This window comes from Gnatocerus cornutus, chromosome 2 (genome assembly GCF_029298725.1).
Source record: "Gnatocerus cornutus isolate USDA-ARS CGAHR chromosome 2, icGnaCorn1.1, whole genome shotgun sequence".
In the NCBI taxonomy this organism is placed as follows: domain Eukaryota; kingdom Metazoa; phylum Arthropoda; class Insecta; order Coleoptera; family Tenebrionidae; genus Gnatocerus; species Gnatocerus cornutus.
The window spans coordinates 2737364-2752156 of record NC_142234.1 but is presented as its reverse complement, the minus strand read 5'-3'; the positions used below and the strand labels follow the sequence as shown (position 1 = coordinate 2752156).

Here is a 14793-nt window from a genome sequence, read left to right as displayed (position 1 = left end):
AAATAATTGTGAACATAGTTATATTCACTATGAAAACAAAGCGGCAAAATAGCGCATGACAGGAATTCCAAAGCCCCCCTTGATGCTAGATACATTTATAAACACTTTGTAGTTGGCTGTTACTCTGTGAACGTATGTCTTAATGTCCGACATCCCTTAAGAGGAGGCGACCCGTCTTGCAATTGCAATTTCAAACTACGATATCTTCGTTACTATGAAAGATATCGATATAAAATAAAAACGAATGGAATGTCCAAAATATTTTCTAGACATTATCCGGGGCAAAATTTTAAAAAAGATGTTTATTCACCTAAAAATTAATTTGATGTTTGTTCTCAGCAACCCAAATTTCCAGTACACCCGTAAGTAAAAGAAAAATTAAAAATCGACTCCGGAAAATGTCTAGATTTCCAAATTGTGAATTGATATGCAAAAACAGCGTTCTAATTTATTTATAACTAAATGAGCTATTTATTTATAACTAAATGAGGCAATTTTTAAATTCTTGATTGAAATTTTGTCTGAATTTTGGTAATTTGTGACCACAGCTATTAGAAGTTGACCACAAACTGTAAACTTAATCTATTGTTCATTTATGGCGGTCGCCCCTTGCAAGTAGACCAGACCTTTCTTCAATTCTTTTTAAATATAGTAACCTCAGTTGACATATACCTAGTAAACATTTTATGGCTTAAGTCAAACCACCCATAGCAATAAAACTGGGTGTTGTAAACTGCAGCCTACAAATTTCTAGGTAGAGGGTTGACCGATGGTTGAACAGGCCCGGACTCATTTCGTACTCATTTATGGTCCCCAACCGCAAGGATTAGTACTGCCCGGTCCTCTCATAATGTGGCCATAAAATTTACTAGGTGTATGTCAACTGGATTTACAGTATGCAAGAGACCATTCATTTGAATAAGTATAATTAATTAAAATATCACTTATGTAAGTATGGACCGGTTAACACAATAATTTAATTAAATTAATCTTTCAAATACTTTGAAGATTTAATTTACCTTCAGGAAATTTCTAAAAATTCAAAAAATAGTCTAATTAATTTAAGAAGGAAAATGAAGTTTTTTAGTAGTGAAATTTGCTAATTAAATACGGATGTGTGTAATTCAAGATATTCAAATTTCTTAGAAATATCTACATGTTGAAGCACTTCCACTTTTTAACAAAAACAAAATTAGATTTTTTACATTTACATTTTTACTTTTTTTTTTTTCTATTTTCGTTAAGGTACCGTTTTTGGTATTGCCTACCAGTTACTTCGCATCTGCAGAATCAATTTTGGAACCAAAATTTAAAGAAAATTAAAAGTTGAATTTTAAATTTGGCGCCGTAATTTTGGCGCGAAAAAGTTCAAAATTTTCTTTCGTAATAACTTATAATAACGAATGGTCTGAAACCATCAGGTCGGGTAAAAATACAATATTTGAGGACAAATTCTTACTACCTGCACTTGGCCGACCAAAACTGCCATAAATTATATCTGGACGTTTACAATCTAGCCTAAGGGGTATCGATGGTGGTTGACAGCTGCCAGAATCTGGTGGATTCTGAAGGTCATATTTTGGGTCGCCTCCTCTTAAGATATGTCACTTATTTGACATTTAAACCTCAAGTTCAAACAGACGTTTGCAGTGCCAGCCGTGTAGATAAGTAATTAAATTGATCCTTCTGTAGTACAGTCGGTAGCAAAAGAAATGAGCTCGTTTGTAAAATTTCGTTTTAATGTTGTTTTACATACCTACCTTAATTTGTAAATGCGCACTATGTTTTTTTACACAGCCGTGGATTCATAAATTTAGCTGCTTGTTGAACGTGAATTTTGAACTCGGGTTTGGAATCTGCGTACAATTAGCGCCAATAACGCAAATTTCCTCCAAAAATAAGCGAGAAATCGAAATAATTTTGGTCATTTTTTTTTCGACTGCCCAAAACTTTAATCGGCCATAACTCAGTTACTTGTTGACGTACTTGTGCTAAAAATTCGTACAGTTTTAGATTCTGTACAGTTCGGTGAAATGAGCACCAATAGCTTAAGTTTGCGTCACAAATATACGAGACATTTGACCAAAAACTGTTTTCAATCTTTTTTGGGTGATTTTCAAGGAATTTTTTCGGGACGAAAAGGCGCGTTAAATACCTTTGAGTTAAAATCAATCGAAAGAGCAATTCGAGACGTATCAACTGGCTAGATCTCAGATCGGTAGGTCGAGTGGCGGTCAAAAACGAAAAATTTTGTTCATTGAGTCGGATTTTTTTTTTGCGAAATAATCGACCATCAAATTTTGTTTGAGAGAATTTTTGGTATTTCTTACACATGAATGTTTTCTAAAATGTGTGTCTTTTGCTCTACAATGTTGCAATTTGGTACAGTTAATACACTAATCAAAAGTAGTAATTTCTCCAAATTTCCTAACTATGGCACTAAAATCACTAAAATTATGAATTTTGGTGTAAGATTTCGAAATTTTTTGGTATTTCTTTACAAATCAAAATTTCTAAAATGTGTGTTTTTTCTTTTACAATTTTGCAATTTATTAGAGTGAATACACTAAAAAAAAGTAAATAAAAAAAGTAATAATATCACCAAATTTCCTCTCTGTAGAACTAAAATTACCAAAATTACGAATTTTGGTGAAGAATTTCAAACATTTTTGGTATTTCTTACACATAAAAATTTCTAAAATTTGTGTCTTTTGCTCTACAATGTTACAATTTAGTAGAATTAATACACTTCTCAAAAGTAGTAACTTCTCCAAATTTCATAACTGTAGCTCTAAAATTCCCAAAAATAGAACTTTTAGTGGCGGATTTCAAAAATTTTTGATATTTCTTACAAACAAAAATTTCTAAAATCAGTGTTTTTTGCTTTAAAATTTTGCAATTTATTAGAGTGAATACACTTCTAAAAAGTAGTAACTTCTTCAAATCGAAACTACAAATTTTAGTGGCGGATCTCAAAAATTTTTGATATTTCTTAAAAACAAAAATTTCTAAAATGTGTGTTTTTTGCTTTTACAATTTTGCAATTTATTAGAGTGAATACACTACTAAAAAGTAATAATATCACCAAATTTCGTCTCTGTAGAACTAAAATTACCAAAATTACGAATTTTGGTGAAGAATTTCAAACATTTTTGGTATTTCTTACACATAAAAATTTCTAAAATTTGTGTCTTTTGCTTTACAATGTTACAATTTAGTAGAATTAATACACTTCTCAAAAGTAGTAACTTCTCCAAATTTCATAACTGTAGCTCTAAAATTCCCAAAAATAGAACTTTTAGTGGCGAATTTCAAAAATTTTTGATATTTCTTACAAACAAAAATTTATAAAATGTGTGTTTTTTGCTTTAAAATTTTGCAATTTATTAGAGTGAATACACTTCTAAAAAGTAGTAACTTCTTCAAATCGAAACTACAAATTTTAGTGGCGGATCTCAAAAATTTTTGATATTTCTTAAAAACAAAAATTTCTAAAATGTGTGTTTTTTGCTTTAAAATTTTGCAATTTATTAGAGTGAATACACTTCTAAAAAGTAGTAACTACTCCAAATCGAAACTACAAATTTTAGTGGCGGATCTCAAAAATTTTTGATATTTCTCAAAAACAAAAATTTCTAAAATGTGTGTTTTTTGCTTTAAAATTTTGCAATTTATTAGAGTGAATACACTACTAAAAAGTAATAATATCACCAAATTTCGTCTCTGTAGAACTAAAATTACCAAAATTACGAATTTTGGTGAAGAATTTCAAACATTTTTGGTATTTCTTACACATAAAAATTTCTAAAATTTGTGTTTTTTGCTCTACAATGTTACAATTTAGTAGAATTAATACACTTCTCAAAAGTAGTAACTTCTCCAAATTTCATAACTGTAGCTCTAAAATTCCCAAAAATAGAACTTTTAGTGGCGGATTTCAAAAATTTTTGATATTTCTTACAAACAAAAATTTCTAAAATCAGTGTTTTTTGCTTTAAAATTTTGCAATTTATTAGAGTAAATACACTTCTAAAAAGTAGTAACTACTCCAAATCGAAACTACAAATTTTAGTGGCGGATCTCAAAAATTTTTGATATTTCTCAAAAACAAAAATTTCTAAAATGTGTGTTTTTTGCTTTAAAATTTTGCAATTTATTAGAGTGAATACACTACTAAAAAGTAATAATATCACCAAATTTCGTCTCTGTAGAACTAAAATTACCAAAATTACGAATTTTGGTGAAGAATTTCAAACATTTTTGGTATTTCTTACACATAAAAATTTCTAAAATTTGTGTCTTTTGCTCTACAATGTTACAATTTAGTAGAATTAAAAAAAGTAGTAACTTCTCCAAATTTCATAACTGTAGGTCTAAAATTCCCAAAAATAGAACTTTTAGTGGCGGATTTCAAAAATTTTTGATATTTCTTACAAACAAAAATTTCTAAAATCAGTGTTTTTTGCTTTAAAATTTTGCAATTTATTAGAGTGAATACACTTCTAAAAAGTAGTAACTTCTCCAAATCGAAACTACAAATTTTAGTGGCGGATCTCAAAAATTTTTGATATTTCTTAAAAACAAAAATTTCTAAAATGTGTGTTTTTTGCTTTAAAATTTTGCAATTTATTAGAGTGAATACACTTCTAAAAAGTAGTAACTACTCCAAATCGAAACTACAAATTTTAGTGGCGGATCTCAAAAATTTTTGATATTTCTCAAAAACAAAAATTTCTAAAATGTGTGTTTTTTGCTTTAAAATTTTGCAATTTATTAGAGTGAATACACTACTAAAAAGTAATAATATCACCAAATTTCGTCTCTGTAGAACTAAAATTACCAAAATTACGAATTTTGGTGAAGAATTTCAAACATTTTTGGTATTTCTTACACATAAAAATTTCTAAAATTTGTGTTTTTTGCTCTACAATGTTACAATTTAGTAGAATTAATACACTTCTCAAAAGTAGTAACTTCTCCAAATTTCATAACTGTAGCTCTAAAATTCCCAAAAATAGAACTTTTAGTGGCGGATTTCAAAAATTTTTGATATTTCTTACAAACAAAAATTTCTAAAATCAGTGTTTTTTGCTTTAAAATTTTGCAATTTATTAGAGTAAATACACTTCTAAAAAGTAGTAACTACTCCAAATCGAAACTACAAATTTTAGTGGCGGATCTCAAAAATTTTTGATATTTCTCAAAAACAAAAATTTCTAAAATGTGTGTTTTTTGCTTTAAAATTTTGCAATTTATTAGAGTGAATACACTACTAAAAAGTAATAATATCACCAAATTTCGTCTCTGTAGAACTAAAATTACCAAAATTACGAATTTTGGTGAAGAATTTCAAACATTTTTGGTATTTCTTACACATAAAAATTTCTAAAATTTGTGTCTTTTGCTCTACAATGTTACAATTTAGTAGAATTAAAAAAAGTAGTAACTTCTCCAAATTTCATAACTGTAGGTCTAAAATTCCCAAAAATAGAACTTTTAGTGGCGGATTTCAAAAATTTTTGATATTTCTTACAAACAAAAATTTCTAAAATCAGTGTTTTTTGCTTTAAAATTTTGCAATTTATTAGAGTGAATACACTTCTAAAAAGTAGTAACTTCTCCAAATCGAAACTACAAATTTTAGTGGCGGATCTCAAAAATTTTTGATATTTCTTAAAAACAAAAATTTCTAAAATGTGTGTTTTTTGCTTTACAATTTTGCAATTTATTAGAGTGAATACGCTAGTAAAAAGGAGTAACATCCCTAAATTTCGTCGCTGTAGCTCTAAAATTACCAAAACTACAAATGTTAGTGGCGGATCTCAAAAATTTGATATTTCTTACAAACAAAAATTTCTAAAATGTGTGTTTTTTGCTTTAAAATTTTGCAATTTATTAGATTGAATACACTACTAAAAAGTAATAATATCACCAAATTTCGTCTCTGTAGAACTAAAATTACCAAAATTACGAATTTTGGTGAAGAATTTCAAACATTTTTGGTATTTCTTACACATAAAAATTTCTAAAATTTGTGTCTTTTGCTCTACAATGTTACAATTTAGTAGAAATAATACACTTCTCAAAAGTAGTAACTTCTCCAAATTTCATAACTGTAGCTCTAAAATTCCCAAAAATAGAACTTTTAGTGGCGGATTTCAAAAATTTTTGATATTTCTTACAAACAAAAATTTCTAAAATCAGTGTTTTTTGGTTTAAAATTTTGCAATTTATTAGAGTAAATACACTTCTAAGAAGTAGTAACTTCTCCAAATCGAAACTACAAATTTTAGTGGCGGATCTCAAAAATTTTTGATATTTCTCAAAAACAAAAATTTCTAAAATGTGTGTTTTTTGCTTTAAAATTTTGCAATTTATTAGAGTGAATACACTACTAAAAAGTAATAATATCACCAAATTTCGTCTCTGTAGAACTAAAATTACCAAAATTACGAATTTTGGTGAAGAATTTCAAACATTTTTGGTATTTCTTACACATAAAAATTTCTAAAATTCGTGTCTTTTGCTCTACAATGTTACAATTTAGTAGAATTAATACACTTCTCAAAAGTAGTAACTTCTCCAAATTTCATAACTGTAGCTCTAAAATTCCCAAAAATAGAACTTTTAGTGGCGGATTTCAAAAATTTTTGATATTTCTTACAAACAAAAATTTCTAAAATCAGTGTTTTTTGCTTTAAAATTTTGCAATTTATTAGAGTGAATACACTTCTAAAAAGTAGTAACTTCTCCAAATCGAAACTACAAATTTTAGTGGCGGATCTCAAAAATTTTTGATATTTCTTAAAAACAAAAATTTCTAAAATGTGTGTTTTTTGCTTTTACAATTTTGCAATTTATTAGAGTGAATACACTACTAAAAAGTAATAATATCACCAAATTTCGTCTCTGTAGAACTAAAATTACCAAAATTACGAATTTTGGTGAAGAATTTCAAACATTTTTGGTATTTCTTACACATAAAAATTTCTAAAATTCGTGTCTTTTGCTCTACAATGTTACAATTTAGTAGAATTAATACACTTCTCAAAAGTAGTAACTTCTCCAAATTTCATAACTGTAGCTCTAAAATTCCCAAAAATAGAACTTTTAGTGGCGGATTTCAAAAATTTTTGATATTTCTTACAAACAAAAATTTCTAAAATCAGTGTTTTTTGCTTTAAAATTTTGCAATTTATTAGAGTGAATACACTTCTAAAAAGTAGTAACTTCTCCAAATCGAAACTACAAATTTTAGTGGCGGATCTCAAAAATTTTTGATATTTCTTAAAAACAAAAATTTCTAAAATGTGTGTTTTTTGCTTTTACAATTTTGCAATTTATTAGAGTGAATACACTACTAAAAAGTAATAATATCACCAAATTTCGTCTCTGTAGAACTAAAATTACCAAAATTACGAATTTTGGTGAAGAATTTCAAACATTTTTGGTATTTCTTACACATAAAAATTTCTAAAATTTGTGTCTTTTGCTTTACAATGTTACAATTTAGTAGAATTAATACACTTCTCAAAAGTAGTAACTTCTCCAAATTTCATAACTGTAGCTCTAAAATTCCCAAAAATAGAACTTTTAGTGGCGAATTTCAAAAATTTTTGATATTTCTTACAAACAAAAATTTATAAAATGTGTGTTTTTTGCTTTAAAATTTTGCAATTTATTAGAGTGAATACACTTCTAAAAAGTAGTAACTTCTTCAAATCGAAACTACAAATTTTAGTGGCGGATCTCAAAAATTTTTGATATTTCTTAAAAACAAAAATTTCTAAAATGTGTGTTTTTTGCTTTAAAATTTTGCAATTTATTAGAGTGAATACACTTCTAAAAAGTAGTAACTACTCCAAATCGAAACTACAAATTTTAGTGGCGGATCTCAAAAATTTTTGATATTTCTCAAAAACAAAAATTTCTAAAATGTGTGTTTTTTGCTTTAAAATTTTGCAATTTATTAGAGTGAATACACTACTAAAAAGTAATAATATCACCAAATTTCGTCTCTGTAGAACTAAAATTACCAAAATTACGAATTTTGGTGAAGAATTTCAAACATTTTTGGTATTTCTTACACATAAAAATTTCTAAAATTTGTGTTTTTTGCTCTACAATGTTACAATTTAGTAGAATTAATACACTTCTCAAAAGTAGTAACTTCTCCAAATTTCATAACTGTAGCTCTAAAATTCCCAAAAATAGAACTTTTAGTGGCGGATTTCAAAAATTTTTGATATTTCTTACAAACAAAAATTTCTAAAATCAGTGTTTTTTGCTTTAAAATTTTGCAATTTATTAGAGTGAATACACTTCTAAAAAGTAGTAACTTCTCCAAATCGAAACTACAAATTTTAGTGGCGGATCTCAAAAATTTTTGATATTTCTTAAAAACAAAAATTTCTAAAATGTGTGTTTTTTGCTTTTACAATTTTGCAATTTATTAGAGTGAATACACTACTAAAAAGTAATAATATCACCAAATTTCGTCTCTGTAGAACTAAAATTACCAAAATTACGAATTTTGGTGAAGAATTTCAAACATTTTTGGTATTTCTTACACATAAAAATTTCTAAAATTCGTGTCTTTTGCTCTACAATGTTACAATTTAGTAGAATTAATACACTTCTCAAAAGTAGTAACTTCTCCAAATTTCATAACTGTAGCTCTAAAATTCCCAAAAATAGAACTTTTAGTGGCGGATTTCAAAAATTTTTGATATTTCTTACAAACAAAAATTTCTAAAATCAGTGTTTTTTGCTTTAAAATTTTGCAATTTATTAGAGTGAATACACTTCTAAAAAGTAGTAACTTCTCCAAATCGAAACTACAAATTTTAGTGGCGGATCTCAAAAATTTTTGATATTTCTTAAAAACAAAAATTTCTAAAATGTGTGTTTTTTGCTTTTACAATTTTGCAATTTATTAGAGTGAATACACTACTAAAAAGTAATAATATCACCAAATTTCGTCTCTGTAGAACTAAAATTACCAAAATTACGAATTTTGGTGAAGAATTTCAAACATTTTTGGTATTTCTTACACATAAAAATTTCTAAAATTTGTGTTTTTTGCTCTACAATGTTACAATTTAGTAGAATTAATACACTTCTCAAAAGTAGTAACTTCTCCAAATTTCATAACTGTAGCTCTAAAATTCCCAAAAATAGAACTTTTAGTGGCGGATTTCAAAAATTTTTGATATTTCTTACAAACAAAAATTTCTAAAATCAGTGTTTTTTGCTTTAAAATTTTGCAATTTATTAGAGTAAATACACTTCTAAGAAGTAGTAACTTCTCCAAATCGAAACTACAAATTTTAGTGGCGGATCTCAAAAATTTTTGATATTTCTTAAAAACAAAAATTTCTAAAATTTGTGTTTTTTGCTTTTACAATTTTGCAATTTATTAGAGTGAATACACTAGTAAAAAGGAGTAACATCCCCAAATTTCGTCGCTGTAGCTCTAAAATTACCAAAACTACAAATGTTAGTGGCGGATCTCAAAAATTTGATATTTCTTACAAACAAAAATTTATAAAATGTGTGTTTTTTGCTTTAAAATTTTGCAATTTATTAGATTGAATACACTACTAAAAAGTAATAATATCACCAAATTTCGTCTCTGTAGAACTAAAATTACCAAAATTACGAATTTTGGTGAAAAATTTCAAACATTTTTGGTATTTCTTACACATAAAAATTTCTAAAATTCGTGTCTTTTGCTCTACAATGTTACAATTTAGTAGAATTAATACACTTCTCAAAAGTAGTAACTTCTCCAAATTTCATAACTGTAGCTCTAAAATTCCCAAAAATAGAACTTTTAGTGGCGGATTTCAAAAATTTTTGATATTTCTTACAAACAAAAATTTATAAAATGTGTGTTTTTTGCTTTAAAATTTTGCAATTTATTATAGTAAACACTACTAAAAAGTAGTAATATCTTAAAATTTCGTCGCTGTAGAATTAAAATTACCAAAATTACGAATTTTGGAAGAGGATGTCGAAAATTTTTAGTATTTCTTACAAATATATTTTTTTTAAATTTGTATGTTTTGCTTTACAATGTTATTTACAATTTTACGTTATTTATACACGTTATATGTATTTACGCTGGAGTTGGTATTATTTGTCGTAGTTTCAAAAATAATGAGCATTAAAAATTTCGGAACTGAAACTCAATTATTTGTTGTCGACCGTAGTTTTTGAGCCCGGATTTGGAATCTGAGCAATGTTCTGCGTAAAATGAGCCCCAATAACGCACGTTTGCTCAAAAAAAGGGCAGAAGATATAGTTTTAATCATGATTTTTTTTTTTCGAAAAAGTCAAATTTTCCACTCAAGAAAGCAACAAAATCATGAGATTTCAGCAATTTAAATTACAAATGTAAGCAAACTTGGCAATTGGTTATTATGATTGCCAAAATCGGCGTTCATGAATTCACGGCTATGTAAATAAACATAGTGCGCATTCACAAATTAAGATCTTCATGTCTTTTGCTGCACCCTGACATGACATTTTCCGCTACTTACTTTGTTCATCTTCTTGCTGTGTCGCTTATGGTGATGCTTCTTGTCAGCGACCAGCCGCCGCATGTTGAAGTGCATGCGGTAATTGACTTGTTGTGTGGTAAGATCGCGGTCGTTGACAGCATGTCGACTGTAGCTCAATCTCCGATGCTGAAAAGAGCGCTTATTTTTTGACAACACGTGGAAAGTTCTTACCCTTCGGGACGGTTTGACGAGTTCTTCGGCCAAGAGATGATGGATCTTGGCGTCTGTGAGGTCTTTCTTCGAAGGGTTGTACTCCAACTCTTGCATGTCAATGTTCCAGGTGCTTGTATCTAGATGGCTAAAACTGGAGCTGTAAAAATGGGAGCAATGAGTTTTGGAAAGACGAAAGCAGCGAACACCAAAAGCAACCACTAAGCAAGACTACTAGAATTAAAAGAGAGATCGTCTTCGAATTGGCCTGGTATACCCGCGCCTCCACCAAACTCTAGTCTAATTTTAGATTTAGTTTGCTAAACTCACCTTTGCAAGAACAAATAAACACAACAAACAAAAGGCATAAAAGCACTGACTACAGCGAGTACTGTTATAAAATGAACATTTTTAACTCTATCTATTAAGTGGTCAGTGCTGTTAGTTTACCAGGTTAGTAATGTGGTGGCGCACCTGCCGTTGAGGTTGCCCGCCGTATAATTCTTGAAAATAGCCGACATGCTTTCAGTACCAGAAATGTTACCTATGGTCGAGGCATTCCTACGCATATATTCCATAGCGTCCCTCATGGCTAGTTTCGAGTAAGTTTCCAAGATTTTCGGTTCAGCTCCTTGATGATTTCGTAGTAAATAAGGCCGTATGAATTGGTTATCAAATCGCTTAAACCTAAGAAAAAAATTACAAGTTTTTAGATTAATTTACATATTTTTTTTTGAATTTTAGCGCTTATTTTGACTCAAAAGTGGCGCCATCTATCTGTCAGGTCTGGAGTTGCAGACATGTCAAAAATTACAAGTTGTTAGGTTAATTTACATATTTTTTTTGAATTTTAGCGCTTATTTTGACTCAAATGCTTTAAGTCTAGAACTTTAGAAATGTCAAAAATGACAAGTTTTTAGGTTAATTGACATATTTTTTTTGAATTTGAGCGTTTATTTTGACTCAAAAGTGGCGCCATCTACAGTATGTCCCCGGATTGAGTTCACAAGAAGAAAATGTTTTTCATTTTACAAAAAAATGACAAAGGAATAATATTTTTTGCTTAATTTAAAATAAATAAATCTTTAATTAGAACTTTAATATTATGAAGCTGTGTTCTTAAAATCGAAAAAACAAAAAATAACGAAGAACTTTTTTATTTTTAAATTTGCAAAAAGTGTCAAAGGAATGAAATTTGTTCCTTAACTCAAACCGAATTGCACTATTTGATTGACCCATTACCTGTTTTAGCACATAGTTCAATTCTAACTCGTAATTCTTTAAGACTGTTTCGAATTTTCTCAATTATTGTTAAGAATGCAATTGCATTTTTTTTCTCATTTTTTAATACTGACACATTATTGGGTAAATTTTTCTTTAATATTTAACGCACTATTTGATATTGTGAATCCTGCTATTATTTAAATACGATTACAAAATTTAATAAATAAAAATAATGAAAAAATTAATTTTAAGAGTACAAACTAATAATTTTGAAATTTTAATTGCAGATTTATCTGTTTTGAAATACGCAAAAAATGTTATTTCTTTGTCATTTTTTTGTAAAATGGAAAATAAACTTTTTTCCCCTCTTGTGAACTCAATCCGGGGACATACTGTATGTGTCAAGTCTGGAACTTCAAAAATGTCAAAAATTACAAGTTTCTCGGTTGATTTACATATTTTGTTTTAATTATAGCGCTAATTTTGACTGAAAAGTGACGTCATCTATGGGTCAGGTCTGGAACTGCAAACATGTCAAAAATTACAAGTTTTCAGGTTAATTTACATATTTTTTTGAATTTTAGCGCTTATTTTGACTCAGCAGTGGCGCCATCCTATGTTTTAAGTCTGGAACTTCAGAAATGTCAAAAATGACAAGTTGTTAGGTTAATTTACCTATTTTTTTTTGAATTTTAGCGCTTATTTTGACTCAAAAGTAGCGCCATCTATGTGTCAAGTCTTGAACTTCAATAATGCCAAAAATTACAACTTTTTAGGTTAATTTACCCATATTTTTTTTTTAATTTTAGCGCTTATTTTGACTCAAAAGTGACGCCATCTATACTTTAAGTCTGGAACTTCAGAAATGTCAAAAATTACAAGTTCTTAGGTTAATTTACATATTTTTTTTGAATTTTAGCGCTTATTTTGACTCAAAAGTAGCGCCATCTATGTGTCAAGTCTTGAACTTCAATAATGCCAAAAATTACAACTTTTTAGGTTAATTTTCCCATTTTTTTTTTAATTTAAGCGCTTATTTTGACTCAAAAGTGACGCCATCTATACTTTAAGTCTGGAACTTTGGAAATGTGAAAAATGACAAGTTTTTAGGTTAATTTACATATTTTTTTGAATGTTAGCGCTTATTTTGACTCAAAAGTGGCGCCCGCTATGTGCCAGGTCTGGAACTGCAGACACATGTCAAAAATTACAAGTTTTTTGGTTAATTTACATATTTTTTTTGAATTTTAGCGCTTATTTTGACTGAAAAGTGGCGCCATCTATGCTTTAAGTCTGGAACTTTAGAAATGTCAAAAATGACAAGTTGTTGGGTTAATTTACATATTTTTTTTAATGTTAGTGCTTATTTTGACTCAAAAGTGGCGCCCTCTATGTGCCAGGTCTGGAACTGCAGACATGTCAAAAATTCCAAGTTTTCAGGTTAATTTACAATTTTTTTTGAATTTTAGCGCTTATGTTTTAAGTCTGGAACTTCAGAAATGTCAAAAATGACAAGTTTTTAGGTTAATTTACATATTTGTTTTGAATTTTAGCGCTTATTTTGACTCAAAAGTGGCGCCCTCTATGTGTCAAGTCTGGAACTTCAGAAATGTCAAAAATTACAAGTTTCAAGGTTAATTTACATATTTTTTTTTTGAATTTTAGCGCTTATTTTGACTGAAAAGTGGCGCCATCTGTGTGTCAAGTCTGGAGCTTCATTAATGTCAAAAATTACAAGTTTTTAGGTTAATATGCATATTTTGTTGACTTTATTTTAGCGCTTATTTTGACTGAAAAGTGGCGCCATCTATGTGCCAGGTCTGGAACTGCAGATGTGTCAAAAATTACAAGTTTTTAGGTTAATTTACAAATTTTTTTTGAATTTTAGCGCTTATTTTAACTCAAAAGTGGCGCCATCTATGTGTCAGGTCTGGAGTTGCAGACATGTCAAAAATTACAAGTTGTTAGGTTAATTTACATATTTTTTTTGAATTTTAGCGCTTATTTTGACTGAAAAGTGGCGCCATCTATGTGCCAGGTCTAGAACTGCAGACGTGTCAAAAATTACAAGTTTTTAGGTTAATTTACATATTTTTTTTGAATTTTAGCGCTTATTTTGACTCAAAAGTGGCGCCCTCTATGTGCCAGGTCTGGAACTGCAGACATGTCAAAGATTACAAGTTATTAGGTTAATTTACATATTTTTTTTTAATTTTAGCGCTTATTTTGACTCAAAAGTGGCGCCATCTATGTGTCAAGTCTGGAACTTCAATCATGTCAAAAATTACAAGTTTTTAGGTTAATTTACATATTTTTTTTGAATTTTAGCGCTTATTTTGACTCAAAAGTGGCGCCCTCTATGTGCCAGGTCTGAAACTGCAGACATGTCAAAAATTACAAGTTTTTAGGTTAATTTACAGATTTTTTTTTAATTTTAGCGCTTATTTTGACTCAAAAGTGGCGCCATCTATGTGTCAAGTCTGGAACTGAAGACGTGTAAAAATTACAAGTTTTTAGGTTAATTTACATATTTTTTTTGAATTTTAGCGCTTATTTTGACTCAAAAGTGGCGCCGTCTATGTGTCAAGTCTGGAACTTCAAAAATGTCAAAAATTACAAGTTTTTAGGTTAATTTACATATTTTTTTTGAATTTATTTTAGCGCTTATTTTGACTGAAAAGTGGCGCCATCTATGTGCCAGGTCTGGAACTGCAGACATGTCAAAAATTACAAGTTTTTAGGTTAATTTACAAATTTTTTTTTTGAATTTTAGCGCTTATTATTACTGAAAAGTGGCGCCATCTATGTGTCAAGTCTGAAACTTTAAAAATGTCAAAAATTATAAGTTTTTCGG

At 28.6% G+C, this 14793-nt stretch overlaps 1 protein-coding gene across 6 annotated transcripts in view; it reads right to left on the bottom strand.

Annotated features, from left to right (window-relative positions):
• Nhe2 (Na[+]/H[+] hydrogen exchanger 2) overlaps window positions 1-14793 on the bottom strand; it is an 85381-nt gene that overhangs the window by 29120 nt on the left and 41468 nt on the right. For 4 of the 6 annotated variants that reach the window (XM_088050429.1, XM_088050430.1, XM_088050431.1 and 1 more), the window contains exons 7-9: window positions 11166-11402; window positions 10737-10875; window positions 10545-10691 (exon numbers count right to left, since the gene is read on the bottom strand). In XM_088050429.1, coding sequence (XP_087906555.1) covers window positions 10545-10691; window positions 10737-10875; window positions 11166-11402 — 523 coding nt within the window. Of the gene's footprint in view, window positions 1-10544; window positions 10876-11165; window positions 11403-14793 lie in introns of all 6 variants that reach the window. The other 2 variants (XM_088050428.1, XM_088050432.1) reach the window with 1 other exon arrangement.